Source organism: Balaenoptera acutorostrata, chromosome 19 (assembly GCF_949987535.1).
Source record: "Balaenoptera acutorostrata chromosome 19, mBalAcu1.1, whole genome shotgun sequence".
In the NCBI taxonomy this organism is placed as follows: Eukaryota; Metazoa; Chordata; class Mammalia; order Artiodactyla; family Balaenopteridae; genus Balaenoptera; species Balaenoptera acutorostrata.
In genome coordinates this window covers 64,753,217-64,778,815 of record NC_080082.1, presented here as the reverse complement: position 1 = coordinate 64,778,815, position 25,599 = coordinate 64,753,217, and the positions used below count along the sequence as shown (strand labels likewise).

The 25,599-nt window shown below is 45.2% G+C and overlaps 2 protein-coding genes across 14 annotated transcripts in view; both read left to right on the top strand.

Annotated features, from left to right (window-relative positions):
- Positions 1 to 202: 202 nt before the first annotated feature.
- Positions 203 to 20,514, top strand: ZFP28 (ZFP28 zinc finger protein). Of its 3 annotated transcripts, none has more exons than XM_057534046.1 (8): positions 203 to 782; positions 1,236 to 1,327; positions 8,024 to 8,150; positions 8,261 to 8,344; positions 10,204 to 10,367; positions 11,095 to 11,206; positions 11,549 to 11,644; positions 15,614 to 20,514. In XM_057534046.1, the coding sequence occupies exons 1-8, from the start codon at positions 575 to 577 to the stop codon at positions 17,317 to 17,319; spliced, it is 2,589 nt and encodes an 862-aa protein (XP_057390029.1). In that variant the 5' UTR covers positions 203 to 574; the 3' UTR covers positions 17,320 to 20,514. The 3 variants fall into 3 exon arrangements, with proteins under 3 accessions (XP_057390029.1, XP_057390030.1, XP_007175515.2); XM_007175453.2 differs by having other exon boundaries at positions 221 to 782; positions 8,261 to 8,356; XM_057534047.1 differs by lacking the exon at positions 11,549 to 11,644 and having other exon boundaries at positions 8,261 to 8,356.
- A 3,077-nt stretch (positions 20,515 to 23,591) lies between these two features.
- Positions 23,592 to 25,599, top strand: part of ZNF470 (zinc finger protein 470) — a 69,818-nt gene continuing 67,810 nt past the window's right edge. For 8 of the 11 annotated variants that reach the window (XR_009006072.1, XM_057534062.1, XM_028164823.2 and 5 more), the window contains exons 1-2: positions 23,592 to 24,420; positions 25,173 to 25,307. The gene's annotated coding sequence lies outside the window, so the exon portion shown is untranslated. The remainder of the gene's footprint in view (positions 24,421 to 25,172; positions 25,308 to 25,599) is intronic. The other 3 variants (XM_057534055.1, XM_028164818.2, XM_028164817.2) reach the window with 3 other exon arrangements.

The following is a 25,599-nucleotide window of genomic DNA, read 5'->3' as shown; positions in this document are numbered from 1 at the left end:
ACATCCCCCAGTTCTGTTGGCTGACACCCGGGAGAAACGAACTCCAAGGACCACACTACCTGCCCCGCCCAGCGACATCATCAACATCCCCCGAGGTCCCGCCCCTCGCCATAAGCCCCGCCCCGGCTTGCAACTGCTCCTGCGCGCTCCAAGCCGGGAGCGACTCCCAGAAGCCCTTGGGGCGCTGTTCTGTCTAGCGGCGTGGCCTGTACTTCCGGCCGGACTCGGTTCCTGTGTGGACAACCACCTGGGCAGCCGCGGTCCGGAAGGGCCAGGAGCCGCTGACTTGGGGCCGAGTCGACGGACGCTGTGTAGGCCCAAACGGGCCCTCTCCTCCCCGCCCGCGCTTCTCTTGGCGCCGCCGGGACGCCGGCCGGGACTCCGTTTCCCAGAGGGCGCCGCGGCTGACGGACACGCCCACTTCCGGCGGCGGCCCGCCGCCTGGGTTCCAGCTGGCCAGGCAGGGTGGCGGGCTCAGCGGCCGGCAGGGCGGGGCCCGCTGGGTGCCCGGCGTGCCCGGGCGGGCTGGGTGTGTTTGCGCGACCCCGGGGGCGTGTGCGCGCACGGTGGTGACATGCGGGGGGCGGCGAGCGCGCGGGCCCGCGGCCTGGGATCGCCGCCGCGGCAAGGCGTCCACCGCACAAAGCCCGGAGCGGGCCGCGGCCGGAGCGCGGGGACCCCGGTCGCTTTCCCTTGCCCTGTCCGGGGAAGGCCGCGCGCAAGGAGTAGCCTCACATCCAGGGGCCAGGGGGGAGCGGCGACCACGGGGCCTGAGAACAGAGGTGAGTGTGACAGGTGGCCCGGCGGGTGGACGGGGACGAATTCATCCTCTCAGGGTGAGGGGAGAGTGGGGTCTGGGACAGGAGGCCTCTCGGGGCCCAAGTGCTGGTGAATGGCGTCCCTGGGCTCCGGGGCTGTTGGACGGGGGCATCCAAAGGCTTGGAAATTCAACGCGAGAGCATCAGTCCGCGGTACAGGACCACTGTAACCGGAAACCTCCCTGTTTCAGGGCTCCCAGAGAGAAGAAACGCCCCCTCCCTACCCGTGACAGCCCCTAGTAGAGTAGCGACCACATCCCAGGTGACCTTTCAAAACTGGTCCCATCCTACACACGCTCGAGCATTTGACGCTCCACTTGTTGAATCCGTTTCTGATTTACAGCTGTCGTTTAAGACTCAGCAGGAAGGGATCGTGGTGTAGATCTGGCCTGTAGCTACTTCTCTCTCTTCCCCCAGCTCTGCCTTCCAGGGACACGGCCTTCGTGCAGGTGAGGAGACACAAGCAGGAGGCGGCAGGGACAGGAATTGAACGGCAAGCCACCTCCCAGGTGAGTTGGCATTTCCTCTCTCCTCTCTGAAATACAAGCTTGCTTTTCAGGACTTTATTTTCTTTTAAAAGTTTTCAATCTAAGAGACCTGTCAGGGGAGCTGGTTCCCATTTCCTCACATTCTGGTGAGTGAGGGGCGACAGGGACAGCCCAGGGCCTCCCTCCCTGCTTCCTCTTCATCCCACTCAGAGTTCGTTCTTCACTGAAGAAACGATTCAGCCCCTCCTTGTGCAGCTTTTCTCAGAGGGACTCTGACGGAGCAGAAAGGTACTCCTTAGCGCAAACAGGACAGCCCCTTGTGTTGTACCTGATGTGTTTGGTATTCTCTTTGTGCCAGCCCCTGGAGAGACAGATGGTTAAGCCCCAGGCCCTGCTCCCAAGGAGCTCACAGCCTGTGGGTGGAAAGTCATGGAAGCATACAAGGTTCTGAGTGTGAGTTTTAGGACCAGGTACTGTGAGAGCAGGCGGGAGGAACTCTTGGCTCCTAGCTGCCTGTCGGGGAAGAGTAAGGAGGTGATTTCTGAGCCTCATGTTTTGAAGGGAGAGGAGAGGTTTGGCAGACAGAAGAGGAAAGGGCAGCCCTGGTGCAATATGGAAGGCTGTCTTTTCCTCACTTGATTGCGTTGCTTCTTAGAATGCTAATAAATTTTTTGTTTCTGTCAGCTGCGTCTCCTAAATATGTGATCGCCAGCTCATAAACGTATGAGCTGGGTTCCAGTTGCCCAGACTGCATAGATTACCAGTGATCTCCATCCGCATTACCAAAGGCAGTGCTCAGTTCTTCGTCTTCCTTGATTATCTTTGGCACTTGACGACCGTTGGCGTTTGAAATAGTTCAGGGGTTGACAGGCTTTCACTGTAAAGAGCCAGGTAGTAAATATTTTGGGCTTTGAAGGCTGTGAGGTCTCTGCTGCAGCTACTTCCCTCTGCCTTCTAGAGCTAAAGCAGCCACAGACAATATGTGATTGGGTGGGGGTTGCGTTCCAATAAAATTTTACTTACAAAAACAGGTAACTGCCACCCCCTGAAAGAGCTCGCCCTGGCCCGCCCACCTTCCTGACTTCTCAGCTTTCACTGCTGGTTCCTCCTCATCCTCCTGACCTACAGCTGTCGCTGTGCCTCTGGGCTCTGTACTTGGTTCTCTCCTCTTGTCTGTCTGCAGCACTTCCCTTGGGGAGGTCAGCCCGTTGTTGTCTGCACAGACCAGCCAAGCACTGGCTTCTCCCAATCCGCCTTTCCAGCCCAAAGCTCTCCTCTGAGCTCCAGGCCTCTGTGTCCAACTGGACTCCTCCGCGTGAATGACGAATAGGTAACGCAAACCTAACACGTTCAGACCCAGGTTCCTGGGGTTCCCCCCGACAGTTGTCTCTGTCTCTGTGGCAGTTTCATGCTCTGAGTTACTCAGGCCAAAAGCTCTGCTGTCATTCTTGTCTCCTCTCTTGCCCTCACCTCCCACATTTGGTCCATTTGCAAATCCTGTCAGCACTGTTTTCATGTTGTGCCCAGAATCTGACGGTTATCACCACTGCCGCCACTGCCTCGGTCCTCGTTATCTTACCGTTGGCCCCTTCTACTCATGCTCCCCATGGTCGCTTCCCAGGGCAGCAGCCGGAGGAGTCTCTTCTGTCACTCTCTGCTCAGACGCCCCGACGGCTTTCCCAAGTGAAGGCCAGATCCTTAATGTGACTGACAGGGCCCCGGGTGACCCGGCCCCCGGACCTCTGACACGTGCTACCACACTCCCCCATCACTCACTCTGCTTTCTCAGAAGTTGCCTTCTCGTTTTCCTGATCACTGTGTCTAAAATTTCAGAGCCTCCCACCCAAATTCCTCACACCCCTCTTCCTTGCTTTACTTTTTAAGACTCTTAGCACTTTTCAACATACTATATACTTAGTTTATCTGGTTTTCTCTTGTCTGATTCTCTTGTACCACAAAGTACATTTGACACAGGCAGGGATTTTGGATACTTTTGCCCCAACTCCTGATACGGAAAATATGGGGTGGATGAATGTGTGAATGTAGTCTTAAAGTTCTCTTGGAGCCAATGTTTCACTATTTCATATAGCATTACAATGATACTTTTTATACCTGAAAATGTGCATTATCTCTGATTACTTTCTATGAGTATATTCCCAGAAGTTTTTCTTTCCTTGTGGATTAAAGTTTACCAAACTTACATGAAAACAAAATACTTTAAAAATTATATGTGGATGGAACAGCAGTAGGGCCTCAAAAGCTAGAATTCTAGATTTTACTTTTTTACTTTAAAAAAAAGTAAACTTTACCCCCCTCAAAAAAAATTATTACAGACTTTTCATTTGTGTATTTTAAAAATTAACTGAATTGAATTGAACCAAAAAAAACCCCTTTGATGCATTTTTTTTCCTGTAAAATACTTTTTTTTTTTTTGAACTGTAGTTTGTTTGTTTTAATTTTTATTCATTTGTTTGACTGCACCGGGTCTTAGTTGCAGTGTGTGTGATCTTTAGTTGCGGCACGTGGGATCTAGTTCCCCAACCAGGGATCGAACCCAGGCCCCCTGCTTTGGGAGCATGGAGTCCTAACTGCTGGACCACCAGAGAAGTCCCTCCTGTAAAATACTTTTTACTTGTTTTTTCCTGTAAAATGTTAACACAAAGTATTTTTCTGTAAGGATAAGGTTGCTTTTTGGTTTTTATTTGTTTTTAAAGTTTATCTCGTCTTTATTATGATTGAGAGTTAAAGCACCAGATCAATTTCATATTATCAGTACAGATTCTGTACCTGTATGTTTCCTCTGTGGTGTAGTATGACCCTGTGAAACCCACTTGAAAGTCTACACGTCTGTATGATGGCAACAGGAATAAGACCAGGACCTGCACATTCTCGCTGGGTCCTCACATGGTGGAAGGGGCTGGGGAGGTCTCTGGGGCCTCATCTGTAAGGACACTAATCCCATTCATGAGGGTGGGCCTCCCAGAGGCCCCCACCTCCAAATACCATCGCACAGGGCATTAGGATGTCAACATAGGAAGTTTAGGGGGACACAAACATTCAGACAAAGAGCTAACAAAAGTCATTGATTCTGTATATAAGGAGCAATCTGTATAAACTGGGAAAATGTCTTAAAAGGATATGCACATACTGTTACCTTGGGGTCCCTCTGGAACATGGGATTGGAGAGATGGGGAAGGGGATGTTTCTTATTAAGAAGAAAAATCAAACCCAAAAAAACCCAGTTGCCAAGTATAAGAAAGTATTTGAACTTGTATTCTTCTCTTTAAGGGCCCCCAAATTCCAGTTTTACCAATAACAAAGTAGTAACAAATGCTAGAAATATAGGCAACATTTTCTCTGACTCCAACAGACTTATAAAGTTACTGTAAAGATCCTGTGAAGATATTTTAAAAGATAGTGTAATTTGTTTACAATTTATATACTACATGTACTGTATATATTTTGTTTCATTTAGTAAGGAATATCTGAAAGCTATTTAAATATCTGAAAAAAAATAAGTGCAAGACTTCCCAGCCAAGGAGCAGGCAGTTAGAATTGTAAGATTGGAATCTGCAAAAACTCATCATTCATTCATTCATTCATTCATTTCATGCTGTGCCAGGTCTCAGTTGTCGCACGTGGGATCTTTGTTGCGGCATGCGAACTCTTAGTTGTGGCATGCATGTGGAATTGAACCCGGGCCCCTGCGTTGGGAGCACGGAGTCTTACCCACTGGATCACCAGGGAAGTCCCCAAAACCCATCTTTTAGAATTGGGTCAGAAAAGTAGCCTCTGTCTCAGCACCTATGTCTTTGAATGCAATTGAGAATGTTTGCCAAAAAAAAAAGTCTGCATTGAAATGTTTTGTTTGTTTTTAAACCACTTTGTTGAGGCAAGATTGACACATAGAAAGCTGCACATTTTTAATATGTACAACTCGCTGAGTTTGAGGATAAATATATACTCATGAAACCAGCACCCCCATCAAGACCATAGACTTATCTATCAGTCCCCAAAGTTTCCTCCCTTCCCTCTTTAGTATTCTTACTTTTTTGGCAGTGAAAGCACTTAGCATAAGACTTACCTTCTTGTCCGACTTTAAGAATGCAGTGCAGGGAATTCCCTGCCGGTCCAGTGGTTAGGACTCCGCGCTTTCACTGCTGAGGGCCTGGGTTCAATCCCTGGTTGGGGAAGTAAGATCCCACAAGCCGTGGGGTGTGGCCAAAAAAGAAAAGAATACAGTGCAGTTTTTTTAGCTATAGGCACCGTGCTGTACATTAGAACTCCAGAACTTACTCATCCTGCATTACTGAAACTTTGTACTCTTTGATCATCACCTCACCATTTCCCCCTCCACTGGCCCCTGGAAGCCACCATTCTACTCTCTATTTCTAAGAGTTGGGACTATTTTAGATTCCACATATAGGTGAGATGGATCATGCAGTGTTTGTCCTTCTCTCCGGCTTATGTCACTTAGCATATGCTTCGAAATGTTTGGGTTTTCATATACCTGAAGATTTCCACTGCTGAGTCTTGCGCAATTTTCAAAACTTGAAGGCATTTAAGGAACCGCTGGTGCAAAATGCAGGTCAATAACAGATCAGGGTGAACAACCTGGGGAACAAGAGCCGAGCCTGCCTAGCGAGGTAAGCGCCCCTGCCAGTCACTCAGCCAGCAAATCCGTTCCTCTGCCTTCGAGGCTGGGTGCGCTCACTTGAGGACTTGCTGCTGTGAGCCGGCCTGCATTTGAGTCTTTGCTCAAGGCTGACTAAGCAGTTCCCGGCTGTTTCCCGCAAGTATTACCAGGTGTTTTCCGTGTTTTATGGGGCCTTGGCGTCTCCCGCTTAGGAGAGCCCTGCGTCGGGACTTCACCATCTCCCCACAAAGCAAAATACCACTCACAGAACCCTTTACACAGTTCAGTTAAAAATCTTCAAAGTTGGTGCAAGTTAAAGAACGTGTGATAGTATTATATATTATTCAACAGATACCAAATCTCCAAGGGGCTTTTGTTGCTGGTAGAATTTAAATGGAAAGGTTGAGCCGTGGGTCAGCGTCAGCACAGCGAACGTTCATTTGGCGTTTACAAGGCACCTCACATTCTGAGCGCCGTCCTTGTGCCATCCTTTTTAACCCACGTCACGGTCTGTGAGGTTGGTTTTGTTGATGTTTCCCTTTTAAACATGGGCAACTGAGACATAGAGGGGTTAAGTAACTAGCCGAGGTTTCAGAGCCGGTGAGTGGACGGAGTCCTGAATTCAGCCTTCGGGGTAGTTGGACTTTTTTGCTTCCTGATTTGAGTCTATGCTTTGAAAAATCCCAAGGCTGCCAGATATTTAAATATACCTTCTGTTAGCCTCAGATTCTGGGGGTCAGAGTTTGAATTGAATAAATGTTCAAAATACATTAGGTTGTATCAGCATTGTACACTGAAATCATAAAAATATGCTACATAAAATTCCACCAGCAGTGCATGAGCAGCAGACCCAGTCGTAAGCGGGCTTGCAATGCCTCCTCGATATTTGCCCGCTTCTCTGAGATGGCACCTTGATTCTCTTTTTGTAATTGTGTAGTTGACAACATAGTGATTCACAATTTTTAAAGGTTATACTCCACTTATAACTATTGTAAAATGTTGGCTGTATTCCCTGTGGTGTACAATACACCTTGATTCTCAAAGGCATCTTATTAATGAAAAGCCTTATCATAGTTTTCATTCTAATTATACACTCATCTTCATTTCAGAAAAAAAGAATTCGGTTAGTTTGTTTGTTTTAAGTGAACATTCAACATGTAGTGAACACTAAAAGCAAATAGAAATCCTTAGAACACACTTTGGGGTTTAGTCATGTGATGTTCACCTCCAGGTTTATTTCCCCATTCTTTTTGGTTTTTTTTCCCTGGGAGAAAGAAGGATTTATCATTACTTGCAGGAAGTGATGCGAACACTGGGGATCCTTCCCAAAGCAGTGTCTCCTATTTCCCCATTCTTGTGCTGAGCCAGGGCACTTGACTATCCTCGTGGTAAAAAATGCTCTGGTACCTATTGTGCGTGGAACAGTTTAGCCTCCGTTCTTTATTGTTTCTAATTGATGTCACATATTTCTCTTGTATGTACCTCCTGTCACCGGCACAAAATTGCCAGTTCTCCAAGGGTAGAGGCTCTCTATTTTTCTCTTTTCTGTGAAGTTTACGATGTAATGAGGCCCGCTGTCCAGTAGTTAACTAGATTTCCACATCACTGGGTATTTTCCCTTACATATAATCTCCTATCTAAAATTAAGAGGGGGTAACCCTTAGGCCCCTATATTAACTTGCAAGGACTGCCATAAGGAGAACACCACAGGCTGGGCAGCTAAAACAACAAACAGTATACCGTTCTGGAGGACAGAAGTTTAAGACCAAAGGATGAGTGGAGTTGGTTTCCCCTGAGGCCTCTCTCGTTGACTTGCAGACAGTCGCCCTCTCGCTCTGTTGTCACATGGTCCTCCCTCTGCGCTCACCCATCCCTGATTTCTTCCTCCTCTTACAGGAATACCAGTCAGATCGGATCAGGGCCCAACCGTGTGACTTCATTGAACTTTTAGTCACCTTTTTGAAGGCCCCGTCTCCAAAAACATTCACCTTCTGGGTACAGGGGGTTAGGGCTTCGACGTGTGCATTTGGGGGGCAGGGCCTGAGCACTGGTCCAGCAAGAATGTGGTTTTGTCGTTGCAGAGCTTGGTGACATTTGGGGATGTGGCTGTAGAGTTCTCCCCGGAAGAGTGGGCGTGGCTGGACTCTGCTCAGAGGAGTCTGTACCGGAGTGTGATGCTGGAAAACTACAGGAGCCTGGTCTCGCTGGGTAAAGGCCCCTCCCTCCCTCCTCATCACCACGCCCTGCGCCGTCCTCTTCCTTCAAGCCAAGGACAGACCCACAGCATGACCACGTCCCGTTTCTTCTTACATATTTAGGACTTTGTGTTTCTAAGCCCAAAATGATCTCCTCATTGGAACAGAGGAAGGAGCCCTGGGCGGCGAAGAGAACGTTGACAAGAGGTGGGTGTCCAGGTGAGCGTGGGAGACCCAGGTGGGGTGAGGCCGTGGCGGTCGCAGCTCCGTGCCCTCAGACACCTGGGATCATCAGCAGACTTGAGCCTCTGGCCTGGAGGGAAAATCAAGGCCTGGGCTTTGCAAATTCTCCTTCTCCCCATCTCTTCTCTCCACCTCTGCTTCCCCCCCACCAAGTGTAACTTTTTTGTTTGTTTGTTTGTTTTTGTGGCCACGCCACGCAGCCTCTGGGATCTTAGTTCCCCAACCAGGGATCGAACCCGCGCCCCCCTGCAGTGGAAGGCAGGGTCCTAACCCCTGGACCACCAGGGAAGTCGTGTTACAACTCTTGTAACTCTTGTCCTCTCCTCTGGATCTCATGTTTTCCCAGCACCCGTCTTACCCTTTTGCCTTTCACACTTACACAGTCGTCATTTTCTTTAAAAATCTTCGGCTGATTCTGATGTAGTTTTTACTATCTTATTTCTCTTTGATGAAATGACTTTCATTTATAGACTTCTTTTAACTGATTGTTACTGCGCATCAGCTTTCAGTGAGCCCACCAGGTGGTGGCTGGGAAGATGAGCCTAAGCCATTAGAAAACTAACCATCCCGTAGGGACAATAAGACATTTCTGTACACATAAGTGCAGTAGAAAGTGCTGTCCTACATATGATTAGTGTAAATAGGTACCTAAGAGGAAGAAAAAAGTCATTCCCGGTTTCAAGCCAGGGAAACAAGGCACAAGAGTAGAGCCTTGAGCAGAAAGGTGAGAACAAGAAGAAAGAGATTGGTAGTTCAGGAGAGGATTTGTTTTGGGCCGTGATCCGCCTGGGGTCCAGGCGGACTTCCCCCGTGCAAACAGGCTGCACACAGGTGGACGATTGGCTCTCAGAAGGAAAGGACGCTGATTCTGATTTGATGGACTGTTCTTGCAGATGTTGTGATGCAGATATCATCATATTTATACCACTTGGGCGTACAGAGATTTCAACCACAACACTATTTCTGGAATAGCAAGTTAACCAAGTAAGACAAGGAATCAGAATTACAGATTTCTTTTGGAGGTTCCTGTAATAGGAAATGACTACCGTTTCTAAAGAATTGAGAATCTTGTAAGACCTCTTTGTTCAAACCGTACTTCGGCAGAAAAGTTTGTGTCAACAGGACAGTTTACAAACTGTGACGACTCACATGGGTCATCGTATGGCCCAGGAGAACTGGAATGGCGTTTTGGGGGAAAGTTTGCCATTTATCATGGTACTAAATCACATTCTCTGAGCTAGTTTTCTGAGACGGAACTGTTTTTTCCCCTTCTGTTGACCCTTCCTCTCTTGCTGAGACTGTAGTTGATTTTGAAGACTTGTACTTTTAAGGCCAGGATCTGAACATTGGTTAGTTAGCATTGTAATCAAAAAAAAAAAAAAAAAAGCTAGAGAAGAAATTTTTGCTAAATAAAATGGAGAAAGAGTCAAAGTGAGACTTCCATAATAGCACTGAGATAAGGATCATATAGCGTTTCCTTCAATAGGCTCTGCCGCCTCTTTGTCTATTTTGGCCACATTTTATCTTAGATTTAAATCTCTATGAGCTCTCTCACCTCCTGCACTTCGATCTCTTTCTCCAGTCTCCTGCTAAAACCATAACATGCACTACTTGGTCAACATTTAGGTGTGAAAACTCACATTGTGTCCTTTAGGATTAAAGCTACGCAAATTTGTGAATGGAATGCCATTGGTCATATAAAACAGCTTTCGAAACAGTATACTTTTTTTGAGGATTTTTTCCTGTCTGATTACATTTTGGAAGATTTCTTCATACTAGTATGTAATCGAAGAGATATTTACCTTCTTAAAAATATCTTTTAGACTCACGGGCTCTGCCAGAGACCAAGGAGTTATCTTCAAAGAAGAACTTCTGTGAAGAAAAGTCATCCCAGGCGGTGCTAATGGAGAGGCCCACAACCTGCAGTCTGGAGTGCTCCGTTCTAGGGGAAGACTGGGGTTACAGTGCTGTGTTGGAGAGGCATCTGGTGAGTCAGGGTGTAAATGGAGGGGGAGACATGCTTACAGATAAGTTGCACGAGGTAGACTTGGCGAGATTCCTAGTAAGGCACTTACAGAGGCAACGCTGATGACTCCCAGTAGCTTCCTTGTGTCCTTCACAAAGAAACCCTTCCTTAGGAAAGCGATCTTGTCTGCAGGAAGTGTGGGAGAAGTTTCCATTGGAATCCAGGGCTGCTTACCGACAGTGTCCCCCCAGAAGAGAGAGTACCTGCAGTCTTGATACACACAAGGGGGGACACTGGGTCACAGCAAGTCGTAAACAAGTCTGTTTAAATCAGAAATGTTCGACTTGTAATGAATGTGAGAAAACTTTGAATAGGATCTCAACCCTTCCTTTTCATCAGAGATTTCATACGAGAGAAAAACCCTCTGCAGACTTAATTGAACAACGTGTGTTGAATGTCAGGAAGCCTCCAGTGAACTTGAGAAAATCCATACCCTCTGTACCTTCATTCTCCTCCAAGAAATTATAGATTCTCCATGGCACAAACAGTTTCCCCTATTTTTCTTTTCTTTCCCCCTAAATATATACGACATAACTAACTCAGTCAGCATGTGACCGGGATCACTCAGAACCTAGTGAGAATTCTTGGTACAGAGTGCCTCTCACAGCCTGTGGATGCAGCCCACCCCGCAGAGCCATCGTGGGTTCACAAGCACGGTTTGATGAAAAACGTGTTTGTACCATTTCAGGGCTTGGTGACCATCACGAACATGGCTGTAGACGTCTCCCAGCAACCAGGCCCAACTCGGAAGAGTTTCCGTAAGAACGTCGTGTGGGAGGACCACAGTATGGGGGCAGTAGGTAAGGACGTTCCTCTCCCAAATCTGAATCTTCAGGAGCCCCCATTTTCATCCCTCAGTTTTGAATTGTGTGTGTGTTTGGGAGGGAGTGGTGTGGCGGGGTTGTCTTCCAAAGCATTGGGTTGAATTTTCACTCGCAATTCTTAAGAGTGTGATGTTTGTAGAGTTGAAAGTTAATATCTGTCATACTTGAAGCATCATCTTCAATATCCTTAAAATACTCTTCACTTTTCTTCCTGGTCCTTCCTGTAATAAAGCGCTCTTCCTTCAAAGCCAAGGAATTGGTTGTCCATTTAAGAATGCCAAGGGTGTGACCGAAACCCCTGTCTTTTCCCATGTGCAGGACGTTGTGTGTCTGAGCCAGACTTGGTCTCTTTGCTGGACCTTGGGAAGGAACCCTGGGTGGTGAAAGGAGAGCTGGCAAGAGGCCCGTCCCCAGGTGAGCGCGGGAGGCCTGGGGTGGAAACGCCACTGCAGGCCAGAGTGTAGTTCTCACCAAAGAGGCCAGGTGCTCCCTAACGTACAGAGAAAACCCACCACGTCCTCGGGTCTGGAAAGAAGATTGAGATCCGAGCTTTCAAAATTACACTGTTCTCTCCTCCTCCTCCCCTCCCCCTCCTCCCCCTCTTCTCCCTCTCCTCCACCTTCCTCCCCTCCTCCTTGCCCCCCACCCCACCTTCTCTTGGTGGATAACTCCTCCCTGTAGCTCTGCTCCTGTCCTTGGCCACTCAGACATGGATCAACCACTTGGTTCCTTAAATGATCTCTTCCAGACCCCGAGGGTTTCTGGAGCTGTCTTCCAAAGGTCTGATGTTCGTGGTCAGATGGCCACTCACTTCGTGATGCATCCATTCCTGTAAGAACCACAAATTGAAGGAGGGAGCCACTCGGCTTGACATTGGCAGGCGATTGGAGAACGAGGGAATTTACACCTCTGTCCTCAGCCATCAAATATTTACTCCCATGGAGGGGATGACATGTGCATGGATGACTTGCATAAACCAGAGCTTGTGAAGTTCCCATCATGGCCTTACAGAGGCAAAGGAGAGGGTTCTCCCCAGAGAATCCTTGTCTGGGTTGGAGAGGGTGGGCAGACGGATTGCAAGAAGACGTGGGCGGAGGGCCATTTCTTCGATACACAAGGAAGGAAAAGAAACTTCTTTTGAAAATAATGGTTTTCAGAAAGTGTAATCCTGTCACCTGTGTGGGAAAGGAATAGAAAATCATAACCCGTAATCACAATATGTTAACAAGACAACTTTAGGCCCTTCAAGCCCTGATGAACACATATGTTGTTTTACGTGGTAGAAATAGAGTTTGCATTCCGTCCTGCGTACTGATGTTTTCACGTGAGTTCCGTGTTCTGTGTGCCACTGCTCAATTAGGTTGCATCACATTTCTTGGTGTTAAAAATATACTTATAATAGGCACCTTTATGTTAGTGAAGGCTGTACATTTTGGGGATGCCTGTATCCCTGGAAGTGAAAATCTGCTGGGCTCTGAGAATTTTCTGTTCTAGTGACTAGCAATGAACAGATGACTAGATGTATGGGTTTAATTGCATCATCATAGCATTGGGTAGTTTGGTGAAAATGTTTAGCTTATTATTTGGTGAAAGATTATAGCCTAAAGTTATTTTTATATTATAAAAATGAGTTGAATACTTTCCCCAAATTTTGTTATTGTCTTTGCCCTTTTGTAAAATGTCCCTCATTTATATCCATTTCTCTATTTGTGTCTTAAATTTTTTTGTTTTTGATTTTTTTTTTTTAATATTTGGCTGTGTCCGGTCTTAGTTGTGGCATGCAGGATCTTTCATTGCGGCGTGCAGGCTTCTCTCTAGTTGTGGCGTCTGGGTTTTCTTCTCTAACTGTGGTGCACGGGCTCCAGAGCGTGTGGGCTCTGCAGTTTGCAGCACACAGGCTCTCTAGTTGAGGTGCACAGGCCCAGTAGTTATGACCACGCAGCATGTGGGATCTTAGTTCCCAAACCAGGGATCAGACCTGTGCCCCCTGCAGTGGAAGTGCAGAGTCTTAACCACTGCACTGCCAGTCCAGTCCCAGTGGGTTTTTTCTTAATATAAACGTTAATTTCTTAATGTATTATCTCAAACTGTCTTTCACATATGGTAATTATTTTTCTTTTCACTAGAATTTTTTAAATTGTACATAAAATTTAAAAAAAAATTTTATAGTCTAATATATTACTACCTTTATGATTTCTGCTTCTATTTGTATCCTTAGAAAGTAGACAGAAACTTCATCTAAGTGGCTGTCTAGTATTACAATATATGGAAATACCATAATTTACTTAACTAATTTACTGTTGAGGATATTTGAACCTTTAGGTTTTTTCCGGTTTTCACCTGTAATAAACGGTGGTCCAGTTTGTTCATATCTCTTTGCATGATCAAAGTATACATGTTTTTTAAGTTTCATGAACATAATAACAGGCTATAATACCATTGGTAAACAATATATGAGAATACCTGTTTCCATACATCTTCACTAATAGTATTTCAGGTTTTTTTTTAATATTTTCCAAGCTGTGGGGTGAAAATTGAGTTTTGTTTAATTTTTATTTTGCAGACTACTTGTGAGGTTGGGAATACATGTGTTTAAATCCATTCAGGGTTTATACTCTGTTAGTGATGTCTTCATGCCCATTGCCCACATTTCTGCTGGGTCATATTTCCTTGCCTGTATATAGCATGAATGTAAATCCTGTTTTATAAATGTGATATTTTTCCCCCAATTTCCTGTGGCTTGAAAGGTTGCATGTGGTGTTTCTTGCTATCCAGTATTTTAGATTGTGTGGTAGCTTCATTTATAGAAGCTTTAGCTTTGATTTTTGTTTCATTCATGGTTTTTTGTTTTTGTTAATAGATATATTACTCCCATTTGTACTGTACGACAAATTTGTTCGGTCTTGTTTCTGTTGCTTATTTAATTCTTCCTTGTTTCTCTCCATGAATACATTATTAAGTCTTCCTGTCCATGAACACAGGATGTCTTTCCATTTATCTAGCTCTTAATTTTATTAAGCAGTGTTTGTAGTTTTCAGTGTACAGTCTTGCACCCTTTAAGGTAACCTTATTCCTCAATAATTTATTCCTTCACTGCTATTTTTCATGGAATTATTTTCATAATTTCCTTTTCAGATTGTTCATTCCTAGTGTATGGAAATACAGCTGATTTTTGTGTGTTGATCTTGTATACTGCAGTTTTGATGACTTGATGTATTAGCTCTAATACCTTTCTTGTGGATTGTTTAGGGTTTTCTATATATGGGATGATATCATCAGCAAGTACAGTTTTTTTGTTCCTTTCTAATTTGGATGCCTTTTATTTCTATTTCTAATTGCTCTGGCTGGAACTTCCCAGGTATCTTTGTCTTGTTATTGACCTAAGAAGGAAAGCTTTCAGTGTTTAGATGCCATTTTAAAAAAAAAATACTTTATTTTCCTTTTTTAAAGATCATCTTTTCCCAAACGTCTGACTCTCTGCATCATCTCTCTCCCCAATACCACTTTCATCTCTGTACATTTATTGTGATATAGCTCTACTTGCACAAGTTTTTGGTACATGCTAAGTGATTTAGCAAAGGGATTTCAGACATAATCATTCCTCCCTGCAAGCTTGTAGTCTGAGGTAAGCTATATACCCGATCAGTGGTTGTATGATGTAATTAAATATAATATCAGCACTCACTATTTTTATAAAAACAGTCTCTCCAGAATGAGAAATTCCATTACTAAACGGCCAGAGAAGAAGTGAGGATTTTGTCAGGCTTGCAGAAGCAAGCAGGTCAGTGTAAAAATGATTTCTATGTGACCGCTGAACTTTAGCCATCAGTTGGCGCCATAGGTTCTGTTGAAATCAGTCAAATAAGATACGGTTGACAGAAACACCGTTTCTGGTTGTAGGGGAGTGATTGGGCTTTCAGGCCTCTTAATGAACATTATAGAATACACTGTCCTTTTGTGTTTGGTGTGCTTCTTGGAACAACTTTGGTGACATGATGACTGCCCTGGCATCAAAGCTGCATAGCCAGGGGTGAGAAAGGGTGAAGAGAATGAGTGTCATAGACTGTATTTTTAGGTGATGTGATTGCAGAACATTTATCCGACTCCTGACGCTTCTGATGAGTGACTGATTCCACATACATTTAACTTTTTTTCTATTCACCTCGCTTGGGTTCCCATATGAACCCAGTCTGGGGTCGTCTTACATACATTGTAGACTGCATTTTCGCATGTTTTAGAGGTGCACAATTTATGTGGTTTAATTAGGGTTTAATTCACCAATTAGTGAGTTTCTTCACAGTTTTCCTTTTAGTAGATTCCTTTTTTCCCAGCCTATAATAAAAGAAATATTTGTTTCTTGTTTATTTTCTTGATATCTTTCAGGCCAGCAGTCTATACATGAAACCCAGGAGTTATTTCCAAAGCAGGATTCATTTGCTGAAGTGGTAACGGACAGAACTTCAAACAGTAACCTAGAGAGTTCCACTTTTAGAGGAAGCTGGGATTCTGAGGGTCTGTTTGAAAGGAAGCTGGCAGGTCAGAAAACACAATTCAGGCAGGAGGCAGTCACTCACAACAAAACCCTCTCTAAGGAAAGAGAGTGTCCATATAACAAATCTGGAAGATGGTTCCACTTGGACATTTCAGAAGAGAGAGTTCACCGCTGTGATTCAGTTAAGAAAACTTTCCCCCCAAGTTCAGTGGTAATAAAACATGCAGGAATCTATGCAGGAAAAAAACTTTTCAAATGTAATGAATGTAAGAAAACCTTTACCCAGAGCTCATCCCTCACCGTGCATCAGAGAATTCATACTGGAGAGAAGCCCTATAAATGTAGGGAATGTGGAAAGGCCTTCAGTGATGGCTCATCCTTTGCCCGACATCAGAGATGTCACACCGGCAAGAAGCCCTACGAATGTATGGAATGTGGGAAAGCCTTCATACAGAACACATCCCTTATCCGTCACTGGAGGTATTATCACACTGGGGAGAAACCCTTTGACTGCATCGACTGTGGGAAAGCCTTCAGTGATCACATCGGACTCAATCAGCACAGGAGAATTCATACTGGAGAGAAGCCCTACAAATGTGATGTGTGTGACAAAGCCTTTAGGTACGGCTCATCCCTGACTGTCCATCAGAGAATTCACACAGGAGAGAAACCATACGAATGTGACGTGTGTAGAAAAGCCTTTAGCCATCATGCCTCGCTCACTCAGCACCAAAGGGTGCATTCTGGAGAGAAGCCTTTTAAATGTAAAGAATGTGGGAAAGCCTTTAGGCAGAATATACACCTTGCTAGCCATCTGAGGATTCATACTGGCGAGAAGCCCTTCGAATGTGGGGAATGTGGTAAGTCCTTCAGCATCAGTTCCCAGCTGGCCACCCATCAGAGAATTCATACCGGAGAGAAGCCATACGCTTGTAAGGTCTGCAGCAAAGCTTTCACCCAGAAGGCTCACCTGGCGCAGCATCAGAAAACTCACACAGGAGAGAAACCCTACGAGTGTAAGGAATGTGGGAAGGCCTTCAGCCAGACTACACACCTAATTCAACACCAGAGAGTTCACACGGGAGAGAAACCCTATAAGTGCATGGAATGTGGGAAGGCCTTTGGCGACAACTCCTCCTGCACTCAGCACCAGAGGCTTCACACTGGCCAAAGGCCCTATGAATGTATTGAATGTGGGAAGGCCTTCAAGACAAAGTCGTCCCTCATCTGTCATCGCAGAAGTCACACTGGGGAAAAACCTTACGAATGTAGCGCGTGTGGCAAAGCCTTCAGCCATCGGCAGTCCCTTAGCGTCCATCAGAGGATTCACTCTGGAAAGAAACCGTATGAATGCAAGGAATGCAGGAAAACCTTCATCCAAATCGGACACCTCAATCAGCACAAAAGAGTGCACACGGGAGAGAGACCCCACAACCATAAGAGAGGCAGAAAGGTCTTCAGGCAGAGCACACACTTTGCACATCAGAGAATCCACACTGGAGAGTCACCTGCATGCCCCTCTTTACCTGCTACATCAAATCCTGTGGATCTGTTACCCAAGTTTCTCTGGAATCCATCCTCACTCCCATCACTCTAGTCCGGAGACATTGTGACTCAGATAGACCTCTCCAGCAGTTTAAAACCTGTTCTCTCTCTTCTTTCTGTCTATTCTGTTCTTGTCCTGTACACGTTTGGTTTTCACGTTGTTGCAGTTAGAACGTGAAGATTTTTGTTTTAAGTGAAAATAGAATTCATTTACTCCTCATGTAAACACTTATGTTGAGATCCTTCATATTGGTTAATGCATAAGATGTGTGTAGCACAATGGCTGGTCCATACTAAGCATTCAGTAATTTTAGCTCTTTTAAAAACATTGTTTTCAGACATTGAAAAGTTACCATAGGCAACTCTGACTGAAAATGATGCATAGAGTGAAGCTAAGAGAAGCCGGATATTAGATCAGGAACAGGCGTTTCAAGATATTCAGTGAGGCTTTGCCTGTTCTGGTTTAAAACTTGATTCCATAATGTTGAGTTAGTATTATGGCTTCTTATTTATCTGCATAAAGTGTAAGGTGCTGTGACCTTGGTGAGAAAATTACATCTGACAACAGTCTTAGAAAGTGTGTAGAGAACATGGGTGAGGAGGCCACCTGGAAGAAAAGAACTGAAACAATCAGAGGAAAAGACAAGGTTCACCTGTGTACAGTTAAACCTTCTGACATGTTACTCAAGAATTAGAAAATTTGGCAAGATTTGATCATTTAAAGTCACCTGGGCTTATGCGTGAATTCCATTAAACTTTCAAAGAACCACTAACCTTGAGGCAGACTGAACTTGACTATGACTCATGGCCAGAGCCTCACTGACTGTTTTGTATGGTCCATGATCTGATTTTTAAAAATTATTTTAGGGCTTCCCTTGTGGCGCAGTGGTTGAGAGTCAGCCTGCCGATGCAGGGGACACGGGTTCGAGCCCTGGTCTGGGAAGATCCCACATGCCGTGGAGCAACTAGGCCCGTGAGCCACAATTACTGAGCCTGCGCGTCTGGAGCTTGTGCTCCACAGCAAGAGAGGCTGCGATAGTGAGAGGCCCGCGCACGCGATGAAGAGTGGCCCCCACTTGCCGCAACTAGAGAAAGCCCTCGCACAGAAACGAAGACCCAACACAGCCATAAATAAATAAATTCATTAAAATAAAATTATTTTAATGGAGGAACAAGTGAAAAGAGTAATAGCTTAAGACAACATGAAAACTATATAAAATTTAAATTTCAGTGTCCATAAATAAAGTCTTATTGGCTCACAGCCATGCTCATTTGTTTACATACTGCCTAGGGCTGCTTTCACTCTACAATAGCAGACCTGAGTAGCTGCAGCAGAGACAGTATTGCCTGCAAAACTTCAAATATTTACTATCTCTCCTTGTGCAGAGAAAGCTTGCCGACTCCTGCTCCAGTGCAGAGAAAAATACACAAAAGTTTCTAATTATTTCTATGAGGATAATACAACTCTTCCATCAAAAACAAGAAAAACTATAAAGCAACTTATGAATAGAAGTGAAAGAATGTTATTAAACTGTTGAACAATAGGAAATGTCAATAAAAAGAGAAATACTATGTTTTTCTAGATGAAGTAATACTGTTAAAATGTTTGTAAATTGTCACTCCCAACAGAGTCCCCAGTAGGATGTGTTTGCTCTGACAGTTTTAGTTGAAAACCACACAAGGAAGGATGATTTGTCAAACATAGCAGGACATTTAAAAAATGTTTTGGTGGGACTTTCCTGGCGGTCCGGTGGTTAGGATTCTGTGCTTCCACTGCAGGGGGTGTGGGTTCGATCCCTGGTGGGGGAGCTAACATCCCCCATGCTGCGTGGTGAGGCCAAAAGAAAAAAGAAAAAAAAAGAATCGTTGAAAAAATGTTTGGTATGTAATAAGATTAGTGTTTCATTATTGGGGAAATGATGTTGTAACAATTGATTATCCACTCTCCAAAAAGCGAAGCCTACCTAGACCTTACAGAGAAATATAATACAGTTGTATTTATTGGCTCTAATTATGAAATAATATGTTAGAGGCAAACACAGAAAGGAGGAAGGCTTTACTGAGTAGGACATGGAGCCCTGGAAGACATGAAGAGAGTAAGCTGGCCTGTACAAAGATTTAAATAAACTTCGATATGGTGAAAGGTGTCAAAAAAGATGTAAGAGACAACTGGCAGAAAATACACAACATATATGAAAAAATATGTCGTTTAAGAACAGAGTGCAATGACACAAAGCAGTCGGGGAACTAGGCAGTGCTTACCAACAGGGGTGTCACAGTGGAAGAACTCGAATAAAGAAAATTTGTTAGGTTCTTAACCTCGTTGCTCAGAAAATTACAGATTTAAAACGACTCTTCTTGACTCGCAGATGGATTAAAATCTAAACTGCAGTTAATTTCCCATACTAGTTATCATTGTGGGAAAACAGGAGGTTGTTCATCATTACCAGTGTAGATTTGTCTCCTCCTGTTTGGGGTGGCAATATGGCATGACCTCTCCACACTATAAATATGCATTCCTTTTGAAACAGTAATTCTAGATCTAGGAGTTTCATCCCAATGGAATAAATATATAGATATAAATAATGTTTATTGCAAAATCTTTTTAATTACAACAAATAGGATTTCAGTATCCTGCCAAGCAGATTGATTAAATTGTGATTATTCAATACAGTATTGTTCAGTTAGCAGAGATTAAGCTCTACATATGCTCCTATGGAGTATTGTCTGTCCACAATATATTAAATGCAATATGTGATTTGCAGAACTTTATGTGTAAAATAATCTTGTAGTCATAGAGTCAAAATTAATATTGAATATATATGTGTGCGTGTATATGTGTGTGTGTATATATATATTTTTTTCAGTATATATGTTGAAATCTGTTTTTGTCTTTAACACATGCGTTTCCTAGCTCTTTGTTGGCACTTTGCCTCCATTCTGTATTGTTCTGTTGGACTGCCAGTCACACATGGCACTAATTAAGCCAGTCAGGTTTTTCATTCTTTGTATTTTGACCGGAGACACGGGGCAAATATTAGGCTTTATGTATGGGCCATAAGGGATGTTTTCTTTTAGTCAGTATTCATTTTGATTGGTTGGGCCACTTGTTGTAACAGCTATTATAAAGATACGGAACATCACTCCTGGACCGCAAATAGGTGGAATTGAGTCAACCTTTGGCAGCAACCTAAAGATTTCTGCATCTCTACCTGTCTGATCCATTAAAATGATTCCTGCATCCTCACATCCTAGTTTTGTTTGGTTCTTTAAATCTTCAAGGTATCTGGTATCCTTTCAATATTTAACTTCTAAGTTGGAGTCATCTTTTATTCTCATATAGAAATTGGTACTAGAGGATGATTCTCAGACTACAGAGAAGCAGAATATTAAGGGCTGATTGAAAGAGATAGGTTAAAAGACAGAGAAACTTGTAATCCTGTGTTGTGTTAGGAAAGGATACTCATGATGCAGCAGGGTCCAGCCCACTGCACACGAGGGGCTGGATAGCTCTTACCAAAAACTAAAGGCAGCAATGCTAGCTCCAAAAGTAAGTGTGATGCTTGTTTACAATGAAATTAGATAATTAAAAGTGAAAGGCCACTTGAAATTCTGACCTTAAGAAAGGCATTGAAGTCAGATCTTTCTATGATTGTGTTGGGAGTCTTCTTAGCTGCTTCTAACCGCGGGGCTGGCAAATCCTGAAAGCCAAGTGCAACGGTAGATCCAGGTGTTTGCTGAGCTACGATACTTACTGAATTCCCAACCTCGCCACTTCTCTTAAATGAAAGTGAAGTGTTGGGAAAGATTTGAATCCATGTAACTGGAATGGGGCTATCATGAAAGATTCAAGCATCTTAGAAAACTTTGACTTTCTCAAACCTTAAGAAACCTCCCTACTCATTCTCTTTGCCATAAATCTGTGACAAAACTCTTGAGTCTGCTTTTCTAGTCCCACCATTATTGCTTTCTTGGATTTAAAATGACCTATAGTTTGAAATGCAGACAGGGAGGAAATTCACGTCATCCAGAAATATTTAATATCCTTTATTATACTATCAAAAATCTAGGACACATTTTTGGAAATGTCATTTTGAGGGTTAGAATCTACATTGCATAATATGTAAGGACTTGAAAGAATTCAAGAGTTTATAGTGCTGGAGTGGATCATTTATGTCCCTACCCTCGACTTATCTTTTGCAAGTTCCCCTGTCAGGGTCCAGTAGCTTTTCTATGTTCTTTTGACATGAAGTACCAGCATATTAAAAATCTGTCTCCTTTAGGTACTGGGATTTCTCATGACAGTGATTACATTTGGAAAGTGTACTGAACTAGGGCATGTGCAGTAGCTGGAGTATAGGGCAACGGTTAATCATGAGAATAAAATGAAATGGTCACAACACAGAAATCCTAAGAATGTTCTGATATCTGATACTTTTACCTTATTTCATCATTGATCCCCAGGGTTGAAACTGCACTAGGGTTTTATTTTAGTTAGAAGCACTCCATGGCATGGCATCCAAGTCCCACATCGACTTGAGTCAACAGAAAGGAGACTGAGTACCCTTGAAAGATTGTAATCTAAGTCTCTATGAATATTTCCACTGGAATTCCTGAATGACGTATTTGTGCAGAGTGAGGGCTCCTGGGGGGATTCTTATCTAGTGTAGCTTGTAGCAGGTACAATGACCACAAACCCATATGGTTATTTTCCAAGGTCCTGGGTATGTAGCATTTGTTAATGATACCTATGATATGATTAGACAACTGCCCAAAGTTTGTGCTTCCCTTTCTGTTGCCTGAAAATGGATTCCAGAATGTGACTGCCGAGGCACATCCTGCATTACTCAGCCACTATTGCTTCCAGTTCTGGCTGTGGTTTGAATAGGAAAAATGTGTGTCACTCAGGGCTCGGTTATTAAGAAGAGGATGTACCACCCAGCTGGAAGAAGAAGAATCTCAATTGTATGGAATGGCAAAACTGCAAGATGGAAGAACTCTGGGCCCCTAAACCGCTATTTGGAGGAAAGCCATCAGTCACTCAGGAGCAACAGCAGTGGATTATTATGTTGAGTGAAAAACAAACATATGTGCAGGTAATGACACTTGGGTTTTAATTGTGATAGCAGCTGCTGTAGTTCTATCAATGTGGTATCTTTGACTACTGATAGAATCCCTATTTTAACTCACTGAATCACAGAGTAAGTGCTGTGATAGTATGTTCATTAGCTGTTGTGTAACAAACTACGCTAAAGCTTAGTGGCTTAAAACAAACATACATTTGTCATCTTACAACTTCTTTGGGTAAGGAATCCAGGCATGGCTCAGCTGGGTGCCTCTGGCTCCTGGGGTCTTTCAACAAGACAGCAGTCATCTGAAGGCTTTATGGGAGGAGAATCATCTTCCAAACTCACTCATTAAAACTGTTGGCTGGCCTCGGGTCCTTGCTAGCCTTTGGCTGGACACATCAATTCCTTTCCACATGGGCAGCTCACAACATGGCAGCTGGCTTCCTTGTAAGTGAGCAGGCAAGAGAAGGGTACCCAAGGTGGAAGCCGAAGCCTTTATGTAACCTAATATTACAAGTGGCATCCTCTCATCTTTGTACTTGGTTAATTAAAAGTGGGTCACTAGGTCCAGCTCACTTCCAAGGGGAGAGGATTACATGAGGTTATGAATAGCAGGAGGCGGGGATCATTTGGGAGCCACCTTAATGGATGCCTACCACAGTCTGCCCTCCGGCCCCTGGTGATTCATTTCCCTTCGGCATACAAAACAATCACCGGTTTCCAAGGCCCCCTCCCCAAATCGCATCTCATTATAGCATCAGCTCAAAGTCAAGAATCTTGTCATGTAAATTAAGTCCAGATGCTGATGAGGCTCATAAGACGTCGTTTCTTAAGTACAGTTCCTCTTGATCTGTAGACCTTTAGAAATAAATTATCTACCTCCCCTAGACCCCAGCGCGCGCGCGCACACACACACACACACACACACACACTCCCCGCAGCGCACACACCACACACACATCCGCAAGTGCACAAAGCACCAGGCAAAATCCAAATCTCCGTTCTTCTATCCCGAAGGCTCCGCCCCTAGACCCGCCTCTCCTAAGCTCCGCTCACTTCCCTGGCTTTTCCCCTTGCTCAAGGCGCCTGCGCGCTCCAAGTTCTTGCGACCCCGCCCACCTTCGGCGGAGGCGCGGGTGAGCGGCTACTCGGGTCTCGGCTTTCAGTGCCTGACAGCTGCGCCTGCGTACTCCGAGCCCGGCGAAGGCTCCCAGAAGTCCACGGGACTCGGCTCATTTCATGGAGGCCGCCAATACTTCTGGGACCCAGAAGCTAAAAGGCTTCTAGGTAGCTCTATTCCGGACCAGGAGGCACCAATAGGGGACAGAGGGCAGTGATCACCAGGCCGGGGAGAGGAACCCTGCCTAGCAGCCTAGTCCTCAGATTTCAGAAAGCCGCCGCCACCCCTGTCTGCACTACGTTTCCCAAAGGCCCTTGCGCTGGGAGGACACGCCCACTTCCGACGAGGACTTGAAACCCGGACGTGAGCGAGTCTGGCCGGTTCTGAGGAGAAAGTCTGAGTGGAGTGGCGGCGACGGCAGCGGCTGAGCCGGGCGCGGGGAGGCGCCGAGAGGGCAGCGTCCCGGTCTGCATGCGGGGGCGGGGGGGTCGTGAACGTGCGCGCGTGACTTGGCTACTGTGACCGTCAGCGCGTGGTGTGTGTGTGTGACCGGGAGGAGGAGGCAGGTACGTGTGTGAATGGGGGGGAGAGTGTGTGCGGGTGTGAGATGTGACTGGTGGGGCGCAGAGGAGGCAAGTGTGTGACTGGGGCCCGTGTTTCTGCGCGTGTCTTTTGTGCACCTGGCACGTCCCAGCAGCATGTGAGCGACGGCGTGTATTGGGACGAATGAAGGATTTTACGTGGCTGAGAGCTGGAAACGCCTACGGAGGAGACCACCCCCCGACACACCCCCCAGCCCCCCGCACACCCTGACTCCACCACCAAGAACCCAGTGTGGCCCAAAGCCCTGGAGTCCTGGGAAGGCGCCTGGTTGGGCCGGTGCGGCTGAAGCATTTCTTGCCTGCCCCGCCTGGAGGGTGTGGAAATCGGGACACTACACACGTCCACGGGACTAAGTATGGAGGTAAGAGTGGCAGACGGCCTCGGTACGGCTGCAAGAGTGAAAATTAAGGTGTGGGGGTGCTGTTCCTGGGCCCAAGTGCCGGAGGAGGATGTCCCTGGCCGCAGAGTCTGGTGGACCCAGAAGTCCAAAGATTTGGACGGTCACCTCGGGCCGGAGGGTGGAGCTGAATTCAGGGAGGGGTCTTGACTTGCCCAGAGTCTCCTAACCAGACACTCCCCTTCCAGGTCTGTCTGCGTATCTCCAAGGGCCCAGGGGAGAGAGCATTCCCCATTAGAACATTACCTCTGAGTGCTGTGTTGCTCTTCAAGGAGGACCTCAGTATTTAATATTTTTATTTTTTAATCTGTTAAGAGTCCTGTCCCATATTATCACTGTGGGATGCGACTTGGGAGGAAGGCGAGATTCACAGCTTCATCTGGAAGTGCTGAGGGATCCCAGCCTTTCCATGGCTTAGTCACTTTTTAGTAGATGAACAGAAAAACTCCCCCATTTCTATCTCACACTTCTCTGTCTCCCGCTAGCCCCCCCCCCGCCCCGCCCCTAGCCAGAGTGAGTAAAGAGAGAGAGAGAGGGGAAAGAAGCACTGCTCATAGCCTTATTGTTCTTTGCTTGTTTTACTGCGTGCAGTAACAATAGGTAATGTTTACTGAGCGTTTACTGTGGCCCAGACATGGTTCTAAGATCTTTTGGGGATGGTAACACCAAACCTCACAACATTATGAGGTGGAAACAATCTTATCTCCTTTTTATAGATGAGGACACTGACGCGTAGAGAGGACAAGTAATCACTAGTAAGTGGAGGAGCCAAGATTCACATCCAGGACAGGCTGACTCCAGAGTCCCCTTCTGTACTGGCCCTCATGTAATCCCCTCAACAACTGCTTGAGGTGGGTATTCTTAACCACTTTTCACAGTTGAAGAAGCTGACCCTAAGAGTTCAGATCCCAAGACCTCCACTGAGCAAGTTTTTTTTCTTAAACTTTCTGACCCAGTTTCTGTTATGTAAAATGAAGATGATATTCTGTACCTCATAGGACTGTTACGAGGATTAAGTGAGCTCATACCTGTAAAGCACTTCGTGTAGTCTCTATGTCACACAGTAACTAGTGCTCCGTAAGCGTTCATTCTTACATTCATCATTATAATAATGCTTTGAAAAAGCAGTGGAGTTTAGTGGAA